The 27,445-nt window shown below is 37.4% G+C and overlaps 2 protein-coding genes across 2 annotated transcripts in view; one reads left to right on the forward strand and one right to left on the reverse strand.

Annotated features, from left to right (window-relative positions):
* The window catches only part of RPGRIP1L (RPGRIP1 like), a 96,715-nt gene that overhangs the window by 25,307 nt on the left and 43,963 nt on the right, over positions 1–27,445 (reverse strand). The window contains exons 15-22 of the mRNA XM_082676520.1: positions 23,214–23,666; positions 20,057–20,208; positions 15,311–15,689; positions 11,929–12,119; positions 11,734–11,814; positions 10,331–10,432; positions 9,734–9,896; positions 8,623–8,696 (exon numbers count right to left, since the gene is read on the reverse strand). Of these exons, the coding sequence (XP_082532646.1) occupies positions 8,623–8,696; positions 9,734–9,896; positions 10,331–10,432; positions 11,734–11,814; positions 11,929–12,119; positions 15,311–15,689; positions 20,057–20,208; positions 23,214–23,666 (1,595 nt within the window). The remainder of the gene's footprint in view (positions 1–8,622; positions 8,697–9,733; positions 9,897–10,330; positions 10,433–11,733; positions 11,815–11,928; positions 12,120–15,310; positions 15,690–20,056; positions 20,209–23,213; positions 23,667–27,445) is intronic.
* HNRNPA1L3 (heterogeneous nuclear ribonucleoprotein A1 like 3) lies at positions 16,122–17,131 on the forward strand (the record flags this gene model as incomplete). Its single annotated transcript, XM_082676525.1, is given in 3 exon segments — positions 16,122–16,427; positions 16,429–17,072; positions 17,074–17,131. Coding segments are annotated over 3 exon segments (1,008 nt in total).

Below are 27,445 nucleotides of genomic sequence, written 5' to 3' on the forward strand. Positions count from 1 at the left end.
TTCACATTCCAGGCTATATGGTCTCTGTTGCAAGTACTCAACTCTGCTCTCGTACAGTGAGGTGGCCACAGACAATATGTAAATGATGAGTGTGCTGTGCTCCAATAAAACTTTATTTATAAAAATAGGTAGAGGGCTGGATTTGGCACGTGGGCCATAGTTTGCTGACCCTTGCCCTGACCCATGTCCCAGAGATACTCATTGCTAACAGTATTTGGATTATATACTTCCAGACATTTTCTTTGCTTACATAAACCTAAATGTTATATCTGTATGCTCATATAAAAATACATATGTATGGATCCAGCAATCCCACTCCTGGGCATATACCCAGAGAAAACCATAATTCAAAAAGACACATGCACCCCAGTGTTCATTGCAGCACTATTTACAATAGCCAGGTCATGGAAGCAACCTAAATGCCCATCGACAGATGAATGAATAAAGAAGTTGTGGTACATATATACCATGGAATGTTACTCAGCCATAAAAAGGAACGAAATTGAGTCATTTGTTGAGACGTGGATGGATCTAGAGACTGTCATACAGAGTGAAGTGAGTCAGAAAGAGAAAAACAAATATTGTATATTAACACATGTATGTGGAACCTAGAAAAATGGTACAGATGAACTGGTTTGCAGGGCAGAAGTTGAGACACAGATGTAGAGAACAAACGTATGGACACCAAGGGGGGAAAACTGCGGTGGGGTGGGGATGGTGGTGTGCTGAATTGGGCGATTGGGATTGACATGTATACACTGATGTGTATAAAACTGATGACTAATAAGAACCTGCAGTATAAACAAACAAACAAAAAAAACAACTAATACTAAACTTTCTTTGGGTTATTTGTATGGAAATATGTTAACATAAATGTTTCAGACATTACATGAAATTTCTAAAAATCTTATATGTTCTGGTATAATGTTATAAGTCATAATTCTAGTTATTACTTTAGAATGTATATCTCAGAAATAACTAAATTTCCTTGTCAATTGCATTATCATGAACTTTCATCAAATTTTTAACTGTGGTCATTTTTAAGTCTTTTGTCATTTACAGACAGTTCTGGGTGTACTCTGTTGCTTTTGCAAAAATGTTCCTATAAAAGGGTTTCATCTTCAAGGAATTCATGGCAAAGACTCTGACAAGTACAGGTTTCTGGTAACTGACTATACTGCTGAACTGAATGAATAAGCATTTTCAGAACTCTAATGGAAAACTGATGAATTCACAGAAGTGCTAACAAAAGATCAAGATGAAAAAAAAATTAATTACATGGGACTGAGTGAACTGATGAGGATGATTATAATTTTTGTGACTTTCTGTTTGAATAAAAAAAATATATATCCCACAAGGACTCAGAGGCAAAAAATATACAAATCAATTATCACTGCAAAGTAAAGGAGCTGTTACCGTGGAGGATTCCTGGACTGAATGTCACTATTATGACACAGTATGAGTGTGTTTCATGTTTGGTAATTGCAATCATTGTTGCTTTTGTTGTGGTCATCCATTTACAATGCTTGGCGTCAGTTTATTTATCTCTTGTAAAAATAAAACACAGTGTGTGTGTGTGAAAAAAAAATACATATGTATGTATGTACAAATATACTATGTATGAACAAATATACCTTTTTGTTTGCTTCTTTTTAAGTGGAATCATCAGTGAGGTATTTCTTATTCATAAATTTGACATGAAGTATGATATGAGGAAACAGTAATTTCTACACATTTTGTGTAAAAATGTTCTGTACAAAAGCACTTAATCTGGAAATGTCTGTATTAGCAAAAACTGATAGAAACCAAAGGGTCCACCAAAAGGTGCTTATTTAAATAAATATGGTACAGCTATACAATGTAATATTATGCATATGCAAAAAAAGAAATAGAGTATACTGCTATGGAAAGATGTCCGTGGTATATTAGTAAGAGATAATTAAGTTACAAAATATAAAAAACAGTTTTAAAGGCAATCAATATCAGGAGAGTAATCCAGCATTTCTGGTCATCTAGCTTAAGCTTCCGTATGTAAAACAGTGGGAGGGGCTTACTCTACCCACTGATAGGATATCATCTTTGATTCTGAAGTGATTTAACAACGTGTAAAACATGAGTGCTAAAAGTGGTGAGCTGCTTTATGCATTTTGCTTTTCAAAGCTTTAAAACATATTTTGCTGGACATCATTACTGCGATCACCTGGGAATGCCAGCTCATGTAGTTCAAGAGAACCTGGCATCTGGGTGGAACTGAATTTCAGTCCGATTGAATATGGCAGCTTTTACAAAACTGCTATTAGTAGGAATGGAGAAAGATGTAAATGTGCATTGCACAAAAAAGATCATTACTCTTTAGCCTGTGATCTCCCATTCTCACCTGTGGGCACACTTTAAGAAATCTGTGAGTTGAAGGCAATATATTTAGTTGTAAAAATTGAGAGCTGCATTGCTTAAATGGTAAAATTAGTAATAATGTGAAAGAAGGATTGATAATTCTTTTTTTTTTAATGCTATGGCAGATGCAAACTTTCGGTTTTGATGTCTATTTTGAGGACCTAAAACAAGGCTTTTAATCAATGTATTATACATCAAATTGATACTGTTAACTTCTGATTATTCAAATTAATAAAATATTCATAGAGAAATGTCCAAAGTTTTACATTTCTCAGACTCCCCACCCCCAGTAATTATCATGCCTAGAAGCTTTTTAGTAAAAGCAGCAGTCATCAGGCTGACGGAACCTGACAGGCCAGCAAGGCCCAATTACACTGGTGCTCTGTGGCACTTTGATGTCCTGGAAACGAAGAGAGATAGGGGCAAATTGGGTGGCACATTATGTTAATGACTTGATTTAATCCAGCCACTAAACTTTGTGTAGTCTGTTAAAAAAGATGCTAACATTAATTATGCCACCTTGGAAAGGAAAGGAGGGGACAAGCATTTCATTCTGACAAAGTGAAGCTCATAAATGTTGTAAATGAAATGAAACAAAATGAAGTAATCTATGATTAATTATACATCACAGACATGAAGAAAAGAGGAAGAACCAAGTAATATGTCTGAGTCCTGGGAAATCTGTTAGATTCCTTTTAAGGATCAACATTTCTAAAAAATAACTATGAGCTGTCAGATTCTGTAACATGAAAAAAAGAAACTGAATAATCTTAAATTGCTTACACAGTGTAGTAGATAATTGAAATTCATAGGGTAATTGGCATAAATGATGTTTATCTAGGACACTACTCTCACTCTCAATTTTGTGACATTATAGCTATAGGTAAAGGCAATTTAAAAAATTTCTACAAAGTGGAGGTAACCACAGAGTGGGGTTATTTAATTACTTTTTAACTAGTCCCTGTGCCTCTAATCTATTCTTTACTTTATTGATAGCAGGATCTTTTAAAATGTGATTCAAGAGTGCAAGCTCCACAAGAGCAAGAGACATTTCTCTTATTCACTGCTAAATTCCCAGTCCCTAGAATAAGGCTCGGGACAGACAATGCTCACTACCTGTTTAACGAATGACTGATCTTCTTCCTCCTCCCTTAAAAATCCTCACTGGCCGCTCGTAGAACTTCAGGATAGACTTCAACCTCCTCAGATAACACACAGAAGCCTCAATGCTCTGGACATGACTATCTTTTCAGCATATTCTCCTGGGGATCCCCATGTGTGCCATAGGCTTGGCCCATCCTAAAACCGCTCTGATTCTCAGAACAAGCCATGCTCCACATTCTCTCAAATTCTTATGCTTTTGTTTCTTTGGCCTATAATGTCCCCTCCTCTGCTTCCACTAATTCTTAATCATCTTCAAGTCTTGGCTCAAGCTTCACTGACTCTAGGAAGCCATCCTTGATGAGGGTCCCTCATGCTGAGTTAGGCACCCCTCCTGAAGGCTCCCACAGCAGCTGTGCATTCCATTCTCCTAGCGCTGACCACTGCATTGTAATTGTGTTTGCCCTAGATTGTGAATTTTTTGAGGCTAGGGATTGTTTCTTGTATGATACACAGTAGATGCTAATGAATAAAGAATTGCTGTGAGAACTATAAGGAGATATTACATAGCATGTGCTTAGCACATATTAGACACTCAGTAGTGTCTTCCCTTCCAAAGAAAGCTATGTATTCCTGTCCTGAGATTTCTACCTGAAGCAGTTCTTAAAGAGGAGACAAAAGAAGAAACTAATGAGCCACAAGTATTTTTGTGCTTAAAAGTTACTATCAACAATCAGATATAACGACATCCTGTGTCTCCTGGTATCATGCACTGAAAAGGACACAGCATTGCTCCTGTAGTATTCCTACCAAAACGAATAACCTGAATCACACAAATCCAAATTGAAGGACATTTTACAATATAAATGGCCTGCATTCCTAAAAAATGTCAATGTTATGAAAGACCAACTCAATGGAAGGCTGAGGAACCATTACGCATTAAAGGAGGCTACAGAGGAATGAAAACTAAATGCAATGTGTGATCTGGATTTGATCCTGGACCAGATTAATAACATGCTATAAAGGATAATACTGGGACAACTGGCAAAATTTTAATAAGAACTGTAGATTACAGTATTATTATTCTGAAGTATTTAGGGGTAAAGGGGCATGACCTCTGCAACTATCAAATGATTCATTACAACTATGTATGTAAGAATGTGTGTTTATGATGTATACATACTGCATATAAGCATATATAGGAGAGAGAAGAGAAATGATTAAAAAAAGAGTATGAACAAATGTTAACAACTGATGAATCTGAGTGAAACGTATTCAGGGGTTCTTTGTACTGCTTATGGAATCTGTAAAGAAAAAGGTTCCATGACTCATATCAAACGATTTGCAGAAGTAGCACACAGAAAAACTGGTACAATCACTAGAAAATGCTGTATTTCAACATTATGATGATCTCTTATTTTGTTTCTGTGCTTACAGATTATACTATTTTACTGTATTTGTTATATAATTTAACAAAACCAAATTTCACCTATGAACATAAGATTCTGGTCATTACCTTCTACTAAAAGTAGAATTTTTAAAACCACATGGGAGCTGATTAATGGCTACCAAGGCACAAAGCATTGCTTAAAATAGCCGCTTGCTTTAAACGGTATTCACACTTCTGAGACAGCATCTAAAACCATTATAGGAAATCACATTTTGGAATGGTAGTGAAGGCTGTATTAGGCTGTAGCAAAGTAACACAAATTACTTTTCTGGAAGTAATAAGGAAAAAACCCAGTTTACTACAAAGGAAAAATATATGTGTACATTAGAATTAATTGAATATTTTAGAGGAACAGCTCTTTCACTAAACTTCTTGGTTAAATCAAAGTTCTTTACTCTTAGTTAAGAGCACTGTATAACTGCACTGAGATGCTAGCAATGTTGTCAATATATACATGATTCTGTTGAAAGTCTGATATAGGACTTCTCAACCTCAGCACTATTGACATTTTAGGCCAGATAGTTCTTTGTCGTGGGTCCTATGCTTTGCTGCACGTTTAGCAGCAGCCCTGACTTCTAACCACTAGATGCCAGTAGTAGTCCCTCCCAGTGTGACAACCAAAAATGCCTCCAGACGTTGCCAAAACGTCCCTTGGGTGGCAAAACTGCCCCCAGTTGAAAATCACTGGTCTAAGATGACATAATTTAGATAGCATTTCTCCATACTTTGAAAGTTACTCTTAGATGATGAATACAATGTTTAGAAAATAAAATTAACTGTTGCAATGTCTCCCTAGTGTCTCTTGGATAAAATCCAAAACATTTAGTCTTCACCATTGTAACTGAAGTCTTCTATCCCTTTCTACAGAAAGGCTTCTCCAGTTAGTGTATTCTTGACTTCTGAAACATAATGTGCATCCCTGCCTGCAGTGAAAATGCACATGATTTTCTCCCTGCTGCCATATATCCACATCTTTGAGTTGTCACAGTTAAAGCAGGACACTCCTTTCTACTGTGTGACTGGCCACAGCTAAATGGGTCAAAGGAGCACAACTGATAACGATGGACCCAATCCAGAGGCTAGACGTGGCTCATCAGATCCTTCTCCTTGGGGCTGGGTGTTCTGTGTGGCTATCTTTGGGCAGTAAGCAAGTGAAGCAGAAAAAGTCAGCTTAAAATGAGAAAAAGCAGACACGAAACTATGAGAAAGGGTGGGTGAGCCAGCTTGTGGGCATAACCTTAATGAAGTCTATTGAAAAATCACTCCAAATTTCTCCTTCCTCTGAACTTCCTTAATTAGTGGCATGATTGTCAGCAAGTCACCTTATTTCAAAATCTCAGTTTACTCATTTGGAAAATGAGGAGGATAGGTCCCAAACAGCTTTATTCTTTAGCTCAAATATCTGACTATTAATCATTGGTACTGTCTCCTGACATTGTTTTATATTGTAATTTAACTGCTGAATTACTACTTGACTTTTTCATGAAAACATCTTCCCAATGAATGTAATGTTTCCTGAGGGCAGGGCCGGAACACTATATCTACCTCCTTATGGAAGAGTGATCACAAACTGCAGATGGTGAATCCCTGGGAATCGCTGAGTTATAACAAGAGAGATGAGTGCTGTTTGTAGATTGGCTAGATAAATATACCCCTTGGTACTAGTCCTGTAGACCCTAGGGCTGATTCTGTATCTCATATTGTTATGTTCAAAAGGCTAAACAATATAGCCTTTCAAAAATCGTGATGAAAGTAAGCAGAGTCTTGCAGAACTATTGAGAAAGAAATGTGAACCATGTGAGAGAGATATCTGAATCAAGCTTGCAGGCTTACTACTCTTGATGTAATGAATGGAGTAGTCTTAATAAAATGATGTGATGGTTAAATTTATATGCAACTTGTTTGGGCCACGAGGTACCCAGACATTTGGTCAAACATTATTCTGGGTAAGTCTGTGAAGGTGTCTCTGGATGAGATTAACATTTGAATTGGCAGACTGAGTAAAGCCGATTATAGTCTCTAATGTGGATGGGGCCTCATCCAATTAATTGAAGACCTGAATAGAACAAAAAGGCTGAGTAATAGGGAACTCTTCCTGCCCGGCTGCCTTGAGCTGGGACATTGGTCTTTTCTTGCCCTTGAACCGAACTGAAACATCTACTCTTTGTAGGTCTCCTGCCTGCCTGCTTTAGGACAGGAACTCACACCATGGGCTCTCCTAGTTCTGAGGTCTTCCAACTCAGACTGGAACTAAGCCATTGACTTCCTTGGGTCTCCAGCTTGTAGACTGCAGATCTTGGGACTCCATATTCTCCATAATCACGAGAGACAATTCCTTTTAGTAACTTTCTTTCTCTCTCTATATAAATTTATCTTATTGGTTCTGTTTCTTTGGAAAACTGACTAATACAAATGGCTAGACAGCTAAATTCCACACAAGAGGCTCATTTTCCCATTGATTCCCATTATCAAAAATTTCCAGTAGAGGGTAGAGAATTTCTATTCACTGAAATAATTTGATTTATTTTGATAAAATAATTTAACAATTTCAGATTTGACAAAGCAAACGAATTAAACTGAATTGAACTAAATGCTATAATTAAGTCTTCAGGCAACCATATGCAAGATTCCTTTTTTAATTTATCACTTTTGAGCAATAATGATTCCATATATCAGTACACTATATGTTAGATGATGTTGTTATAATAATTATATAATAATAATTATAATGAAACTTTGGACAGATGAGTTGTTCTGTTTATATTTATAATCATCTGTTTGTATTTGTCAATCATGGAAACAACGGATTTCTCTATTTTACGGAGGCATCTGTGACAACTGAAATGTTCTGTTTTATGGGTTTGTTCTGCAGAGAGACTAAGCTAAGAATGTGAGATTTTAAGAGTTGAAATAAGTATTGCAATTCTTAAAAATAAAGTAGAAATTCTAAAGAAAAGGAATACAATTAATCATTTCAGGAAAATTAATGTAGATGAATAGAAAAAGCTAGCACTTTACTTACATTTACTTTGTAAAACCTTTTTCTCCCCTTACAATGAGAAATGCTCTGGTAAGTGGGACACTTCCTATGTAAATTGAAGTCTAATTTTCTTCTCAAAATTTCAATTTACATACTACTTTTCAGCAATGTGCTACAAAACAAGCGAAGTACACCTATATGAAATTAATTACCTTCTAAGGGTTTAATTTTTTGGCAGAATGAAATAACTTTAATAGCTTATCAGTGACATATTTAGATAACTTACACATGTGAATAGCCTATGAATTCACATGTGTAAGTTATTATAGTTTTAAATGCAATCTCACATTTTGAATTCTTTAAAGTTCAGATTTGATTTAATACATCTTTGTATAATGGTTCTGAAAAGGAGTCAGAGAAGTCAGCTGGTTTTAGCAAGTAACTATTGAAGCTACTGATGTTAGGTACTCTTAAACATGTAAGCAAAAATAACACTTACATGTTACGGTCTGTTACATAATGAAAGTGTAAATAAAATTTTCCCGTACTAGATGATTACTTGGATAAGATTATGATAACACATTAAAATTTTTCCAGAAATATTCTGCCTTAAGATTTTCATATATGAAGACTGATAAACTATGAATGAAAAGCAGCTTTATTTCAGAACATTTCTGGTTGATATCAGGTTACTGACCTGTTTGATGGTCTTGGCGGTAGGACCTGGAATAATACACTCATCACTGTCAGAAGCTGATCTGTCTTCTTCATCTGTTAAAAAATAAATTTTTTTTGGTTTAAATCTGTTACACCAACTATATTTGCACCTTGTGACATGGAGAGAAATAAGCATACATTACAAGGATAACCTTAAAAGAACAATATGGTAATCATGTCTGGATTTTTTTAGCAGTAAAGATATTTATATTACATTTTAGAAAAGAGAAAAAAATGACTGAAAAATTCCAGGTTTAGTTTTAGCAGAAACAAAGGAAGTAAGAATTTAGCTTGCTCTAGTACGAAATTAAAAAAATTGTTTTTAAGAGAAGAACATGGTAATAATGTCTAACAGCCTAACCAATACTACTGTGTCAAAATCAAGTTATTCCTACTATTTAAAAACATTTTTAAAGGTTTTACAGCTTTATTGCAGTAAACTGACATATAATAAACCACACAAATTTAAAGTACAAAGTCTGTATTTACATTCTGAAACTATATATTTTGACAAATATATAATTCTGTGAAACCACCACCACAATTAAGACAGTGAACATATCTATCACCCCCCAAAATTTCCTCATGCCCCCTTGTAATCTCTTTCCTTCTGCACCTTTCTATTCCTGTTCGTCCTTCCCTAGGCAACCACTTAAATGCTTTCTGTCACAACAGATTAATCTGTTTGCCTTTTCTAGATGTTTATATAAATTAAATCATGATGCAAGTTGTCTTTTATTGGTCTGAGTTCTTAGTTTTAATTTAAAAAGTCAAATCCTCTAGAATAACCCAGATAACAGTACTGAACCCAAAGAGGCTATAAAGTCACTTAAAATATAAACTGGGAACATGGTCAGCCACAATACTTGCATTCTGTTGTGGTGCTCCAAGTTGAAATAAGAAGATATGCAACAATTCCACCTGACCACAGCTGACCAGACTGACCTATATATCCCATCATTTCTGTCAAGAAACAGCTATCAGGAAGTACAGTCACTATTAAATGAAGATGTTCTATGAGGCATGCACGCTCTAACAGATTAAATAAAACAGAGTTAAGGAAATAATGTTAATTTAAAAAAGAAAGTCACCTTCTGGTTCCAGTTCTTCAGTTATTTCTGTTTCATCTTCAGAAGAAGTCAAAGTTCGTTCTGCAAGCTGACCCTCAGAGAGTAAAGACACATCATCATCTCTTCCTTGTTGTACTTTCTCTGTATTCTCTTTTACCTTATCTACACTGCTTTCCTGAGAAACCTGAAGAAATAAAAGCACGTTGATATATTATTGCTTAGATCACATTTATAGCATTCTTGCTGAAGCACTTGAATGATAATTAAGCACATAAATATGCACTACATGCACTATATATATGAGTCATTAGAAAATAATCACTTAAGCTGTATAAATGAAAATATGCAGATAAATTAAAATATGATTATAAACTAAGAATAAAAAAGCATTAATCTCAAAATGAATTTTACATTATACTTTAATTCACATATGTATTTACTACCTACTAATGTCTGCTTAATTGTAACTGTTATACTTGTGATATTTTTGACATTTCTATTCCAAGGAAGTCATATATAAAAATAGGATCAATGATATGATTTCTTGATCCATGTCAATGCAAAGACAAAGTCTTAAAAAAACAAACCTTTCAAAATAATTTTAATACAAACACATACCTCAGGAATATGTGAAACAGTTGGCATATTAATTTCTATTTCTGGTGTATGTTCCACTTCTGGTGAAATTTCCTTCATATCTTCAGGAGAAGTACAGGTCTCCTTACATTAATGTGAAAACATGCATGTATGTTACTTTGTATTTATTATTAAATCCCCAATCATGATAAGACTTTTTCACACACATACACACACACACACACACACACATGCACACGCACACGCACACTTAGGATTTACTCTCTTAATAATTTTCATATATAAAATATAGTAGTGTTAATTATACTTATCATGTTGGACATGACATCCCTAGTACTTATTTATCTTATAACTGGAAGTTTGTACCTTTTGACCACCTTCATCCAATTGTCCCTCCCCCATCCCCTGCTTCTGGTAGCCAGAAATCTGATCTCTTTTTCTATGAATTTGTTTGGTTTTGAAGTATAATTGACTTACAACACTATGTTAGTTCCTGTTACATAACACAGTGATTCTCTATTTCTTTACATTTCAAAATTATCACTACGATAAGTCTAGTTATGATATGTCACCATACAAAGATACTACACAGTTACTGACTATATTCCTCACATTGTACATTTCATACTTGTGGCCCATTTATTTTACAACTGGAAGTTTGTATCTCCTTTCCTCTTTCATCTATTTGTTTCTTCCCCCCTACCCCTCTCTCCTCTGGCAACCACATTTGTTCTTTCTATCTGTAACTCTGTTTGTTTTGTTATGTTTGTTCATTTGCTTGTTTGTTTTTTGGATAAGATCTCTTTACTTAGATACAAATTGAGAAGAGAAGAGGTCTAGGTCTGAAGTTTGACTGCTGAGGTACTTCAACATTTAGAGTTATGGTCCAGGAGAATGAGAAGAATAACTGGCTAAATTGGAGGAAAACTAGGAAGGCATGGTATCCCAGAGGCCAAGAGTAAAAGGAGCAAGTATTCCATTGTGTCAAAGGTTACTGGGAGATTAAGATGGAGACTGAGAATCGGCAACTGTGAAAAGTGGCAAAGTGAAAGTCACTGTGACCTTAGCAAGAGTGGCTTTAAGGAGGAAAAGTTTTACTAGTGTGAGCAAGGAACAGTATGAGGAAAGGAAGATGGAATTAAGACAACTTTTTGAAGAGTTTTGTTCTGTTTTGCTTTATGGTAAATGGGGGCAGAGGATTCGGGCAGTATCTGGAGAGAGATATGGGGCCAAAGGGGGGTTCGGATCAAAGAGTAAGAACATTTAACACTTACACACAGTGCCAAATTACAAAGGTAACATTTTAAGGGAAGAAGTATTTTATTTATCTGTTTCCGTTTAAATCAGGGAGGGTATACTATATCATGTATTCCGAATATTTGTTATGGGAAAAAAAATTAGTATTTTGAGTGTTTACTACTTACAGAACGCTGAAGTGGTGTGATATCCACAAAAGATACCTTCTTATCTTTAGGTGTTAAACGTCTTGGTTTAGGTGTTGGTGCCTAAGATAAACCAATATGTCAAACTGAGAATGATGAACATACCTTTCAGATTTTTTTTTTCTCTTTTATGTGGCTATTTACTTTCATAGGAAATTCAAAGTCACTGTTACTCACTACAACTAGTGTGCTAACAGAGGATGCTGGAGGTAGTCTTTGAACAACTTCAGACTCTTCTTTGTGTATGAAATTCCCTAAGTCTTCAGTTGTTATGGATCCACTTGGCGGAAGGTAAGCAAATTTCCATTTCAGTATAACATGGATGCTTCCTGCAGGCTGCTTTTTATGATCTGTTAACTCAAATATTCCTGTCAAATTACAAAAAGAATTTTAATTAATGCTAGAGTGAAGTTTTATTACCATAAAAATTAAAGAAGAGCAAAAAGAACTACCCACAACTTATTAAAAATAAGTCTGGCTTTTACTCACAAGTCAAATGACTTAAGAGAACAAAATAAGACAAAAGGATCTATGATAGGTTCATCTCTCAAGCAGACTGCTTTCAGAAGTTAAGGCCTCAAAGATAATACTAATTCAAAGATGAGATAATTGACTTAGAAATATTTTAATTCACTGAAATTAAATTCAGAGATTCTTCAGAATTCTTAGCCTTCCTCTAAGATATTATCTGGGTTATAGCTCAGATAACAAGCTTCATTTTGACTTGATATTCTTGTGTGTCTGCAGAAAAATATATTAAAACTTCAAAATTTCAAATAATATATGTATCCTAAGGAGTCTTTATGTTACTACATAGTTCTAATTTTAAATACATTTTACTGGGATTTGTTAAATTATTCCAAATTAATAGTAGCACAGTAAAAAAAGTCCATAAAATAAACAAACCACCGAAAACATATAGCAGTAACAAAAAGTATCACCTAGCTGAATACATAATATTGAGTCACAAATTTTAATCATCATACTAGAATTTTCAGTATGAAAATCCCTGACATGAAAAAACCAAACCTATATTTCAAGCATAACTTTTGTTTATGGGTATCTATTACTTGGTTCTCAAGTGTTTGACACTTCTTTTAATGGCTGGCTAGGAAAGAAAAAACTAAACAACTCTAGACTTTAGGTAGCAAAAAGGACACAGGTGGAATATAGGGAGGTGAGAAACTTCTACTACAGGCACAGGTGAGACTTACAGAATGGCTGAGTGAAGAGATCAGTAAATATATTCCACAAAAAGCAATGATAACACTGGATAAAATGAACAGAAATAATCACTTAAGAACTCTGGAAACTGATCAAAGGTATACAACAAATTAAGAAGCATTTATTTAAGAAAATCTACTGAACCTCAGTAAAGACAGTGGGAGTCAGAAAAGACACTAGTATGCTACTTGTCCCTGGCTGAATGTGAGACTTGTAGACTGTCTGAACTTTGAATGCATTACCCAAGCCATACACTGATCCATAGGCAAAGGGTGGAAGCCTGCCAGCTCAAGCTGTTTAAACACAACTCTCAACAACCACTGGCTGACCACTAAACTATGTTCAGGCTTAAAATTAAAACAAGAATAAAACAAGCAAACAAAAACTTAGCAGAGACATCAGTGGCTATAGTGAGGGAAAAAGACTACAGAAGTAGTCCAGGCAAGTCACCAAACAACAACAGCAACAGCAACCCTGTGGAGGGCTGGAATCTAGAGATGCTACAATATAGTGTCCTAAATGTCCAATTTTAAACAAGAACAAAAATTCATGAGATATTCAAAGAAACAGGAGACAAAATGTCATCCACAGATACTTTCTGAGGTCATCCATATGTTAGACATAGGAGACAAAGACCTCAGAGCAGCTATTATAAATATGTTCAAAGAGCTAAAAGAAACCATATTTAAAGAATTAAAGGAAAGTGTGATGACAATGACTTATAAAACAGAGAATATAATAAAGAGATAGAAATTATAAAAAAAGAGAACTAGAATATATTGTACAACACAGGCAATACGGCCAATATTTTATAATAACTATAAATGGAGTATAACCCTTAAAAATTACAAATCACTATGTTGTATACCTATAACATATAATATTATACATCAACTATATCTCAATAAAAAAAGAGACAGTTAAAAAGGAATTCTGGAGTTAGAAAGTATAATTACTGAAATGAAAAAATTCAGTAGAGGGGCTGAGTAGGAGATATGAGCTGCAGAAGAAAGAATCAATGAACTTGAAGATTGATCAACCATGATTATCCAATCTGAAGAGAAAAAATGAAAAAAAATCAACAGAGCCTCAGAGACCTGTAGGACACCATTAAACATATGAACATATGTATAACAGGAATCTAAGAAGGGGAAGAAAGGACAGAAAAAATAACTGAAGAAGGGCAAAAATTCCCCAAATTTGGTGCATAACAGTACCCTACACATAAAGAAGCTCAAAAGCTTCCAAGTAGAATAAGCACAAAGGGATCCACACCTAAACACATTAGAGTTGAATTGTCAAAAGCCAAAAAAAAAAAAAAAATCTTGAAAGCTGTATCATGTAGAAGGGAACCATAATAAGATTAACAGATGATTTCTCATTAGAAACAACGGATGCCAGAATCAACTGTCTGATGTACTCAAAGTGCTTAAAGGAAATAAACCTGACAACTAAGAATATGATATCCAGCAACACTATCCTTCAGAAAATAAAAGCTAAAATATAAAGACATTCCCAAATAACAATGATTAAGTGAATTCATTGCCAGCAGACCTGACTTACAAGACATACTGAAAGAGTTTCTTCAGGCTAAAAGCAAGTGACACCAGATGGTTACTCAAATCAACATGAAGGAACAGATGTGAATAAAGGTAATTACATAGGTAATTATAAAACACAGTATAAATATGTTTTTCCTCTTAGCTGATTTAAAAAACAACTGCATAAAACAATAATTATAAAATTATAATCCTGGACTTATAACATGTAAAGATTAAAAAATATATGAAATAGTAACACAAAAGAGGGGGAGGAAATAGAGCTATTTGGAGTAAGAAAATGACACCAGACAGTAACTCAAATCCAAATGAGGAAATAAAGAATACCAGAGATGGTAAATATGTAAGTTAATATAAAAGTCTCCTATAATTATATATATTCTTCCTTCTCTTAAGGACAAAGTTATATAAAGCAATAATTATAACATTGTACTGTTGAGTTTATAACATATACAGGCATACTATGTACATATATATGACAACAATATCACAGAGGAGGGGGGAGGGAATGGAATTATACTGAAGCAGATTTTCTAAATTTTAATGGAGTTATTAGCATTAAGTTTGACTGTGGCAAGCTGAGGTGCATACTGTAATCCCTGGAACAACTACTAAGAAAATAACTAAAACAATATAATATTATGGGCCCAAAGTTTAAGATTATCTGAGAAGGCTAGGAAGATTGTTACAAACAGATCATATCCATAACACTGAGGTATAATTTAGGTGGTGTTTTTTTTTTTAAACAATTTCATGGATTCAAGAAATAGGCTTACCTGAAATACACCTGTCATGTGCCAATGAAATCAGAGGCACATTGACTTTTCCTATGTAAATATCCTCCTGGGTATCACTATCATCAAACACATAAAAACTCAGAGACTCTGACTTAAGGTATCGATCCAAATCCATATTCATTGGCACTGGGAAACACATATGATCATCAAACTGTGGATCACTGCTACAGGGAATGATGGCTGTGTCATGATCTGCAAAGTCAGAAAACTTGTACACAACATATGGGTGTGGCTGAAGGTGGCTTGCTCGGGACTGCAGGCGGCTGCAGCATCTTACTGTAACATGAAGTTCATTTAAGTTGCCATCTGTGGAATCAGTAGAACCGAGCTGAGCAGTTTTGGGTGCTTGCTGACTTAACTGGAAAAACATACATATTTATATCATAGTAATAATACAGTGAAAAGTAAACAACAGCTGCCAACCCCCAAACAAAATAATTTTGTAGATGCACAAAAAGCTGCAGATTTTCACTCCAAAGTGAATTTCCCAGTAAAAGACTCGACTCTTATTTAAAACCAATACTCTCTGGAACGTATGTACGGATGCTATTAGCAGCAAATATAGAAGACTGAGCATACATGTAGAGATTGCTGTTAAAACCAAATAAAGCCAAGAAAATAGTTAATCTGATGTTCTTTAATTCTATTTAATAATTAACAGGTAAAGTGAGCAGTTAGGTCCAACACAAATGTCCCCTAGTTCACAATTTTATTCAGAGCTACTCCTTCCTTTCTGCCCGTGGACGTCGCCAGGTAAGCATCGTTGATGTCTCTCCCCTCCACTGCCGTCATGTCTAAGTCAGAGTCTCCCAAAGAGCCCGAACAGCTGCAGAAGCTCTTCATCGGAGGTTTGAGCTTTGAAACAACCGATGACAGTCTGAGGAGCCATTGTGAGCAAGGGGGAGCGCTCACAGACTGTGTGGTAATGAGGGATCCAAACACCAGGTGCTCCAGAGGCTTTGGGGTTGTCACATGTGCCACTGTGGAGGAGGTGGATGCGGCCATGAAGGCAAGGCCACACGAGGTGGATGGAAGAGTTGGGGAACCAAAGAGGGCCGTCTCAAGAGAAGATTCTCAAAGACCTGGTGCCCACCTAAACTGTGAAAAAGATTTTTGTTGGTGGCATTAAAGAAGACACTGAAGAACATCACCTAAGAGATTATTTTGAACAGTACGGGAAAACTGAAGTGACTGAAGTCATGACTGATCGAGGCAGTGGCAAAAAGAGAGGCTCTGCTTTCATAACCTTTGATGACCATGACTCTGTAGACAAGACTGTCATTCAGAAATACCACACTGTGAATGGCCACAACTGTGAAGTAAGGAAAGCCCTACCTAAGCAACAGATGGCTGGTGCTTCATCCAGCCAAAGAGGTCGAAGTGGTTCTGGAAACTTTGGTTGTGGTCGTGGAGGGGGTTTTGGTGGGAATGACACCTTTGGTCGTGGAGGAAACTTCAGTGGCCGAGCTGGCTTTGGTGGCAGCCGCAGTGGTGATGGATATGGTGGCAGTGGGGATGGCTATAATGGGTTTGGTAACGATGGAAGCCATTTTGGAGGTGGTGGAAGCTACGATGATTTTGGCAGTTACAACAATCAACCTTCAAATATTGGGCCCATGAAAGGAGGAAACTTTGGAGGCAGAAGTTCTGGCCACTATGGTGGTGGAGGCCAATACTTTGCCAAACCACGAAACCAAGGTAGCTATGGTGGTTCCAGCAGCAGCAGGAGCTATGGCAGTGGCAGGTTTTAATTACTGCCAGGAAACAAAGCTTAGCAGGAGAGGGGAGCCAGAGAAGTGACAGGGAAGCTACAGGTTACAAGAGATTTGTGAACTCAGCCAAGCACAGTGGTGGCAGGGCCTAGGTGCTACAAAGAAGACATGTTTTAGACAATACTCATGTGTATCGGCAAAAAACCCCGGGGACTGTATTTGTGACTAATTGTATAACAGGTTCTTTTAGTTTCTGTTCTGTGGAAAGTGTAAAGCATTCCAACAAAGGGTATTTTTTGTTTGTTTGTTTTTCTTTTTTGTTTTGCGGTATGCGGGCCTCTCACTGCTGTGGCCTCTCCCGCTGCGGAGCACAGGCTCCTGACGCGCAGGCCCAGCGGCCATGGCCCACGGGCCCAGCCGCTCCGCGGCATGTGGGGTCTTCCCATACCGGGGCACGAACCCGTGTCCCCTGCATCGGCAAGCGGACTCCCAACCACTGCGCCACCAGGGAAGTCCCCCAACAAAGGGTTTTAATGTAGATTTTTTTTTTTTTTTGCACCCATACTGTTGATTGCTAAATGTAATAGTCTGATCATGATGCTGAATAAATGTCTTAAAAAAAAAAGGAGCTACTCCTTCAACCATTCCAGTTATTCTGATCATATCGCATTCTTAAATGAGAAACCAATGAATTTGATGGTACCCACCCACAGAGATGATTTTGTTATATTTGGGTTGGCCCTCATCCTGAACCAATGTGATCTGGGGAAGCAGATTCCTGAGGCCAAGGAACAAGAAAACAGAGTGAGAGATAAACATTGGAGGGGTAAAACCTTGGATTGGAAGGACATTTCAGAAGAGAGATGAGCAAAGGGAGTTGTCAGGCAGGGTCAGAAACTACTCTATGGCCCTTTTTGGGACTATTACTCAGGCAGTCAGTGCACAAGTATTCTAGCAAACACCTGCATTGACTAACTGCTAAGCCTTCCATAGCTGATGTGATCTGGGACAAAGAATGTAGTGTTGCAGTGCCTTGCGGTAGTGTTAGGTAATTCTCTACCTTCCATACAGGGACCCCTCTTTCACTGCATTTTTGAATCTGGATTGAACATCTGGAACTTTTGATTCTAGAGAAGTTTACTAGAGAAGGAAAACAGAACCGAAGTCATAATCTCCTTGGTGGAGACATCTGGTGGTGTGGAGAGGGGAAGTCTGAGAAGGGAATCACAACACTGCTTTCCCAGGGCTCGTTTGCATCCAGCTATAGAAGACTGAGTGGAAGGACTTAGAAAGTACCCGCTCCGTTTCTCCCCCCGAGTCTACCCACAAAAGCTGAAATTCCAACAGTAAATGACTCATTCAACCCATAAACTGGGAGTCTAAAACTCTTTAAACCACAAAAATTAATAAATCATGTGGTTTCTCTATCTCTAATTCCCCTTTCCATAACAGTGTTTCCCAAAGTGTGTTCTGAAGAATACTAGTCCAGAAGGATGATCTCTGGGAAACGGGAGCCGTTCTTTAAGTTTCGGAATCAATGTTATATTAGTCATGGTTCTTTTAATTGAAAGTTATGGAAACTAATTCCACCCAGCAAATACAATGAAAAGAGACTTTTATATAAGGCTACAGGGTTATTTCATAGAACTGTATAGCAGAAATGTGGTTGTATCTAAGGAAGGTAATGGGACTGGAAAACTATAGGAATTTACTCTCCATCTAGTTTCCATTTTTCTCTGTATGCTTGTTCATTATTCTCCTTCCAGTCCCATTTTCTTTCCTTTGCCATTTAGCATGGTAGCAGATGGCTGTCCCACAGCTCCCAACTTTACATGTTCCAGGCATGGAGAGTCTTGCTTTCTCTTGATCTCAGAAAGCAGAATCTGATTCGCTCAGCTAGGGGCAGGTGGATATTCCTGAATCATTAGTCATAATTGGGTGGAGTGGGAGAGAACAGGATCACCAAACGTAAAGCTGGCCACTGGGGGCCCAGCCCCACGGATTAGAAGAGGGCAGGTCCAAATGAAAAAAGAGAATCATGACTTGAACAGACATTCCAAAATGTTTCTACTATATTCTATCCCTTTGTTACTTAACATAAGTGTATACTTTATGCTTCCTCTCGAGATTCACGTTATACACGAGAAGCCCTGAAGTCAAGGATCCTATTGAATTCTTCTCAATTCAGTGTTTTCTGCATTTACTGGATCACGGAATTCTTTTGGAAATATGGCTATTAAGACTCCATGAAACATAGTTTGGAAAATGCTGCTCTGAGGAATTGCATTCATACTTCTAATTCTCAGGAAAAGAATATTCATTTTATATTTTACTCTGCATTTCAGAAACCTAAAAGTTTATGAAACAGCTTGGAAGAAGTTGGAAACAGTTGGAAAAAAGGAGAATAAATGAAAGCTCAATAATAGCCATCCATTTCCTTAACAGTGGAAATTGTAACGAAAGTCACTTGATGTGTAATAATCGTACTGCAATTCTCGTTTTCGAAACTGTCCTGGATAGCACAAGGGAGTTCCTTCGTGGTAAAAGAGCAATTCTGTATCTTGATTGTGGTGGTAGTTACATGATTATATACACATGATGAAACTGCATCGAACTCTGCTTCTTCCTACACACACACACACACACACACACACACACACACAAGTAGTCGTGCACATGGCAAGCACACATAAGTGCATGTAAAAACTTGCAAAATCTGGATAAAGTCTGTAGCCTAGTTAATAGTACTGTACCAATATCAATTTCCTGGTTTTGATACTACACTATAGTTACATAAAATATTATAATTGGGAGAAGCTGGGTGAAGGCTACACGGGACCTCTGTACTATTTTTGCTACTTCCTGTAAGTCTATGATTATTTCAAAATAAAAAGTTAAAAAAAGCCACTTGATGGCTGTGAAAGAAAATGATTTCGGTTTAAAGCATGATAATATAAAGAAATACTATAAAATTTCTGTGTCATAAAAGGGTCGTAAAGTCAAACAAGCTTACCCATTGCATTTGCTCTGGCCCCTTAAAATTTGATGTTATATATCCCAAAGCCTTTGCCCGTTCTCGATAAAGTCGAATTGCTTGATCCATGGGAACTCTTAATCGGAACCAGTATTCTACTGTGCCAAAATTGGGGATGTCTCCTTTAGTTCCTACAAACCAATACATAACTCACTGTTAAAATAGTCCCATAAATCAAAATATATACCAGTAAAAAATACATCAATGGTATTATACATTAAAACTATAAATTTTATACTGAGTAAAATAATATATGACTTGCACAAATGATGTGTGATTGGCAAATAACAGAGATAAAGAAAATAAAGTTACTTCTGCAAGTACGAGTTCCACCGTATGTTAAATATTATTAAAAAACTATGTCAAACTATGTTTGAGGTAGTCCAGTTTATATTTCAATCTTTCTAAAATATAAAGAAAAATCTAAACATTGAGTCAAATACTCCATGATTCTTCCTGATGCTACTTTTTATTTTTTAACAAGTTGCACTCAATGTAGTCTGACACATACAAAATGAAACCTCAAAATTATGAATGGAATATGAATTCAACTTTCGAGAAATCTTTGGCACCTTCCCATTTTCCTACCATGCCGTAAGTATAGGGAAAAACACCATAGCTATGCCAAATCTATACCGTATGTAATATACCCTTGCATGTCTGCCCTGCACACCCTCTTGCTGGGGTTGTAGTTGTAGTACGCCTTCTAACTCAGGCAGCTCTTTCTCATTCTTCCTCTGTGACGATTTCCTCTAGGCTCCCAGGAGACTTAAGAGCTCTATACTTCCTTTGCAGAAACGAAGAAAGATGTCCTCATTAGGGCACTGACTGCTTTGGCACAATCGGCAGTTCACCAGTCTACTTCTCCACCACACTAAGTTTTTTGAGGGCAAGTTCTTCTGAACCATGTGACTATATCACCTATCCAATCAATAAAATAAAATTCCTCCCCAGAACCTAAGTCACCCTCTTTCCTTTTTTTCTTGGTCACTTAAAAAAGTTTTCCTTTTTTAAAATTTATGTATTTATTGAATTTTATTTATTTTCTATACAGCAGGTTCTCATTAGTTATCTATTTTATACACATCAGTGTATACATGTCAATCCCAATCGCCCAGTTCATCCCACCACCACCCCCGCTTTCCCCCCTTGGTGTCCATACGTTTGTTCTCTACATCTGTGTCTCTATTTCTGCCTTGCAAACCAGTTCATCCGCACCATTTTTCTAGATTCCGCATATATGTGTTAATATATGATATTTGTTTTTCTCTTTCTGACTTACTTCACTCTGTGGGACAGTCTCTAGGTCCATCCACATCTCTACAAATGACCCAATTTTGTTTCTTTTTATGGCTGAGTAGTATTCCATTGTACATATGTGCCGTATCTTTATCCATTCGTTTGTCAATGGGCATTTAGGTTGCTGCCATGACCCGGCTATTATGCACCCTCCTTTCTTCTTGAAAAGGTTTCTTCACTTGGCCTCTAGGATACTGTATACTCTTGGTTTGTCTCCCTCCTCACTGGCCACTCCTTGGTTTCCTTTGTTGGCTCTTCTTCTTCCTGAACTCTAAATTTTGGAGTCTCCCAAGGCTCAGTCCTTGGTCACCTTCTCTTCTTTATGTATACTCACTCTCTATGTGAAATTATCTAGGCCCAAGGCTTAAAATATATTCTGTATGCTAATGAATCCTGCTTTTATATTTCTATCTCTGACCTTCAGACTAGTATATCCAACTGTTTAGGTGACATTTCCACTTGGCTGTCTAATAGGCAGGTCAATCTTAACCTGTTCAAACACAATTCTTAGCTTTTTTCCTCAAATTTGTTCCTTGCCCAGGTCTACCTCGATAAATGGCCTCATCATTGTCCTGGTTGCTCACACCAGAAATTCTCGTCTCCTTTGTTTCCCTCATTACTCTACATTCAATTGATGAGCATGTTTTTAAGGAAGAGCTAATCAAATATACACTGAATATAACCAATTCTTATCACTACTTTCATTACCATCGTAATCCAAGCCACCAACATCTTTCCACAGATTAATACAACAGCCTGATAATGGTCCTATTTTCTTGCTTGGCCCATACAGACTGTTCTTCCCACAGCACCCAGGGTGATTTTTCTAAAACCTATGTGTGATCACGTTACTTCTCTCCTCAAAACCACCCAATGACTTGCATCACTCAGAGGAAAAAAAAGTCCAAACACCTCACCATGACCCACAAGGCTCTACAGTGAGATCTGGTCCCTGCCTATTGCTTTAGTCTCATCTCTGCTCTAGCCACTGGCCTCCTTGCTGTTCCTCCAACATGGCAGGTTTGTTCCTCCCTCAGGCCTTTGTACAATACTTGCTGTTTCCTCTGCTGGAAACATTCTTCCCCTGGATCCTGACATGGACCTTTATTCAGGTCTTTACCAACGGCACCCCGTAGGGAAGCCCTTATCTGAATTAGCAACCTTCCATCTCTCTCTTTAGCCTCTTGCTCTGGTAATTTTTCTTCATATCTAATGATATGTATATTTGTTTTATGGCCCATCTTCCCCTGTAGAAGGTAAGCTACATGAAGGTAGGGGCTCTGTCTTATTTACCACTGATCACTGTATTCCCAGTGCTTAGTAACAGTGATAACATGATAAGCTCCTTAAAAAACTTTGATAAATGTACTACAGTTGGGCTTCCCTGGTGGCGCAGTGGTTGAGAGTCCGCCTGCCGATGCAGGGGACATGGGTTCGTGCCCCGGTCTGGGAAGAGCCCACATGCCACGGAGCGGCTGGGCCCGTGAGCCATGGCCGCTGAGCCTGCGCGTCCGGAGCCTGTGCTCCGCAATGGGAGAGGCCACAACAGTGAGAGGCCCGCGTACCGCAAAAAAAAAAAAAAAAAAAAAAAAAAAAGTACTACAATTAATGTTTAATCAAACAAGGATATCAACATGGTAAATAAACATTTGCACTAATAAGCTTTAAAAAATTAATAGCCATTGTACTGACATTATTAGTGACATTTAAGAGAGTCCAATCAACTGTGGGCAGCTATATCAGAATGCTGAGAGAGAAGATACTAACGTGGAACACCATATTAATATATAAACCAGTCAGTGCTTCAAACAGCCAAAGTTTATAAGATTGTACTCACCAACCAAACTTGCTGTGCAAAATATTCGACCGCTTTTTTCTAGAATTTCATGGAATCTCAATTGACATGCTGCGATTGTTTCATAATCTGTGCTGTAAGCCTGGTGGACCTCAAGAGTTATAGTATTTTTCTGAATGTATTGTAAGAATAAGTCATTAACATGAACGAGATATTGAGAAGTAAAGTTATATTCTGGGTGAAGGCCCCGCACTATGGGAGTTGTCTGTAGTTCAAAATCATAGAAAGCAAAGGTACAGAAGGTGACAGGCTCTTTATCTCCAGATGCCTGTAACACTTCAGAAGAAAAGGTTACTTTGTTGATATGGATTTCAAATAGGTTTTCGCCTCGTTCTAACTGAATGGTTTCATCAAACTCATCAACGGAGTCATCTGGCGTGATTTCTGGTTTAAATTTGTACTGCTTGGTGCCATAGGCAATATCCTTTAATTGGGCTGCAAGAGAAGACACACAGTTTAGAGGTTTTAAAGTATTGACATATAAAGATACAAACTGGCTTTTGAAGTGGTAGGAAGTCTGAGTGCTTTTGGTGTATAGTCTCAATCTTAAATTCTATGACTACACTGTTTTTCTGTAACTGATACTGTATTATAAAGAAATCTATCATTTATTTTGACATCACTTATTAAAAAAATTACAACTTAAGTGGTAATACAGGTTATACCAGGGAAACAGAAAAAGAAAAAAAAAAAAAGGCCCTTGAATGAACAGCTGAGGTAAATATTTAGATTTCACTGCTCCTTTGCCTCTGCTCTATTATCTTCTCTCCTATAAAGTCAATTTCTCTTTCCACTAGCTCCTTCCCTTCAGCTTACTAAAATATATATTTTTCTACTTTTGCGGAATGATGGATATGTTTATTATCTTGATTATAGTGATGGTTTCACAGGTGTATACATAGGCCCAAACTCACCAAATTGTGTACTTTAATAGTGCAATTTAAGGGCTTCCCTGGTGGCGCAGTGGTTGAGAGTCCACCTGCCGATGCAAGGGACATGGGTTCATGCCCCGGTCCGGGAAGATCCCACATGCCGCGGAGCGGCTGGGCCCGTGAGCCATGGCCGCTGGGTCTGCACGTCTGGAGCCTGTGCTCCGCAGCGGGAGAGGCCACAACAGTGAGAGGCCAGCGTACCGCAAAAAAAAAAAAAAAAAAAAAAAAAAAAATAGTGCAATTTAAAATGTGTTTATTACATTTCTAAGAAGCTGCTTTTAAAAAAGATATCTCTCTTTCTAGATTAGAACATTCCCTCACACCATATAGAAAAATAAACTCAAAATGGTTTAAAGACATAAATGTAAGACATGAAACCATAAAACTCCTAGAAGAGAACACAGGCAGAACACTCTTTGACATGAGTTGTAGCAATATTCTTTTTAGATCTGTCTCCTAAGGCAAGGAGTAAAAGCAAAACTAAACAAACTGGACCTAATTAAACTTAAAAGCTTTTGCACAGCAAAGGAAACTATTGACAAAATGAAAAGACAACCCACTGAATGGGAGCAAATATTTGCAAATGATGCGACCGACAATGGGTTAATATCCAAAATACATAAACAGCTCATACAACCCAATATCAGAAAACCAAAAAACTCAATCGAAAAATGGGCAGAAGACCTGAATAGACATTTCTCCAAAGAAGACATACAGATGGCTGACAGGCACATGAAAAGATGCTCAACATTGCTAATTATTAGAGAAATGCAAGTGAAACTCACAATGAGATATCACCTCACACCTGTTGGAATGACTATCATCAAAAAGTCTACAAACAACAAATGTTGGAGAGGATATGGAGAAAAGGGCACACTTGTGCACTGTCGGTGGAAATATAAACTGGTTCAGCCACTGTGGAAAACAGTATGAAGGTTCCTCAAAAAATTAAAAATAAAACTACCATATAATCCAGCAATTCCATTCCTGGGTATATACCCAGAAAAAATGAAAACACTAATTCAAAAAGATACACGCACCCCAATGTTCACAGCAGCACTATTTACGATAGCCAAGACATGGAAGCAACCCAAGTGCCCATCAACAGATGAATGGATAAGGAAGATATGGTGTAATACATAATGGAATATTACTCAACCATAAAAAAGAATGAAATGCTGCCATTTGCAGCAACGTGGATGGACCTAGAGAATATTATACTTAGTGAAGTAAGTCAGAGAAAGCACGTAGTGTATGATATCACTTATATGTGGAATCTAAAAACGATACAAATGAATGTACAAGTAAAACAGAAATAGACTCACAGATATAGAAAACAAACTTGTGGTTACCAAAGGGGAGAAGGAAGAGGAGGGACAAATTAGGAGTACAGGATTAACAGATACAAACTACTATATATAAAATAGATAAACAACAAGGATATATTGTATAGCACAGTGAATTACAGCCATTATCTTGTAATAACTTATAATGGAGTATAATCTATAAAAATACTGAATGACTATTCTGTACACCTGAAACTAATAATATAAATCAACTATATTTCAACAAAAAATAAATAAGAAGATGTATCTCTTTCTAGATACACATTTCCCCTGCCATGTTACATCCAACTTTCTAAAAAGAGTAACGTATATTTGTGTCTCCAATTCCAAATCTAACAGACACTCTTCAACTACCTGCAAAAAGCATCTGCCTTATTTTTCTCGTGAAACTACTCTAGAAAAGGTCACCAATAACTAACCAGTTTCTAGATTGAATGGTCCTTGTGTTATTTGAGTTCTTTGCTTAATTGACACTGATGACCACATCCTCTTTTGTGAACTTTTGTGAGCTTTCATGTCATCGTCTGCCCTGCTTGTCCTCCTACCTCTCTTCTTCTTCTTTTTTTTTTTTGCGGTACGCGGGCCTCTCACTGCTGTGGCCTCTCCCGTTGCGGAGCACAGGCTCCGGACACGCAGGCTCAGCGGCCATGGCTCATGGGCCCAGCCGCTCCATGGCATGTGGGATCTTCCTGGACCGCGGCACGAACCCGTGTCCCCTGCATCGGCAGGCGGACTCTCAACCACTGCGCCACCAGGGAAGCCCCTACCTCTCTTATTCTTTAAGGGTTTCTCTTTCTCTGCTAGTTTGCTGGGGTTCTGTTTTTATCCTCTTTTTAGTCTACATATTCTCATGAGTAATCACATCCCCTTTTATTTATTTGAAATATAGCTGATTTACAATGTTGTGCTAATTTATGCTGTACAGAAAAGTGACTCAATTATACACATATATACATTCTTTTTTAAATATTCTTTTCCATTATGATTTATCCCAGGAGACTGGATATAGCTTCTTGGGCTACACATTAGGACCTTGTTGTTTATCCATTCTAAATATAATAGTTTGCATCCACTAACCCCTAACTCCCAGTCCATCCTTCTCCCTCTCCCACTCCCCCTTGGCAACCACAAATCTGTCCTCTACGTCTGTGAGTCTGTTTCTGTTTTTTAGATAGGTTAATTTGTGTCATATTTTAGACTCCAGGTGTAAGTGATATCATATGGTATTTGTCTTTCTCTTTCAGACTTACTTCACTTAGTGTGATATTCTCTAGTTGCATCCATGTTGCTGCAAGTGGCATTATTTCATCCTTTTTTATGGTTGAGTAGTATTCCATCATATACATGTACCACAACCTCTTTATCCATTCATCTGTTGATGGACATTTAGGTTGTTTCCATGTTTTGGCTATTGTGAACAGTGCTGCTATGAACATAGGGGTGCAGGTATCTTTTTGAATTATAGTTTTGTCCAGGTATATGCCCAGGAGTGGGACTGCTGGATCATATGGTAGTTCTGTTTTTAGTTTCGTGACGAACCTCCATACTATTTTCCATAGTGGCTGCACCAACATATATTCCCACCAACAGTGTACAGGGGGTCCCTTTTCTCCACACCCTCTACAGTATTTGTTATCTGTAGACTTTTTTTTTTTTTTGCAGTACGCGGGCCTCTCACTGTTGTGGCCTCTCCCGTTGCGGAGCACAGGCTCTGGACGCGCAGGCTCAGCGGCCATGGCTCACTGGCCCAGCCGCTCTGCGGCATGTGGGATCTTCCTGGACTGGGACACGAACCTGTGTCCCGGGCATCGGCGGGCGGACTCTCAACCACTGCGCCACCAGGGAAGCCCCATCTGTAGACTTTTAAATCATGGCCATTCTGACCGGTGTGAGGCTGTACCTCATTGTAGTTTTGATTTGCATTTCTCTAATGATT

Source organism: Grampus griseus, assembly GCF_964374135.1.
Source record: "Grampus griseus genome assembly, chromosome: 19".
Taxonomy (NCBI): domain Eukaryota; kingdom Metazoa; phylum Chordata; class Mammalia; order Artiodactyla; family Delphinidae; genus Grampus; species Grampus griseus.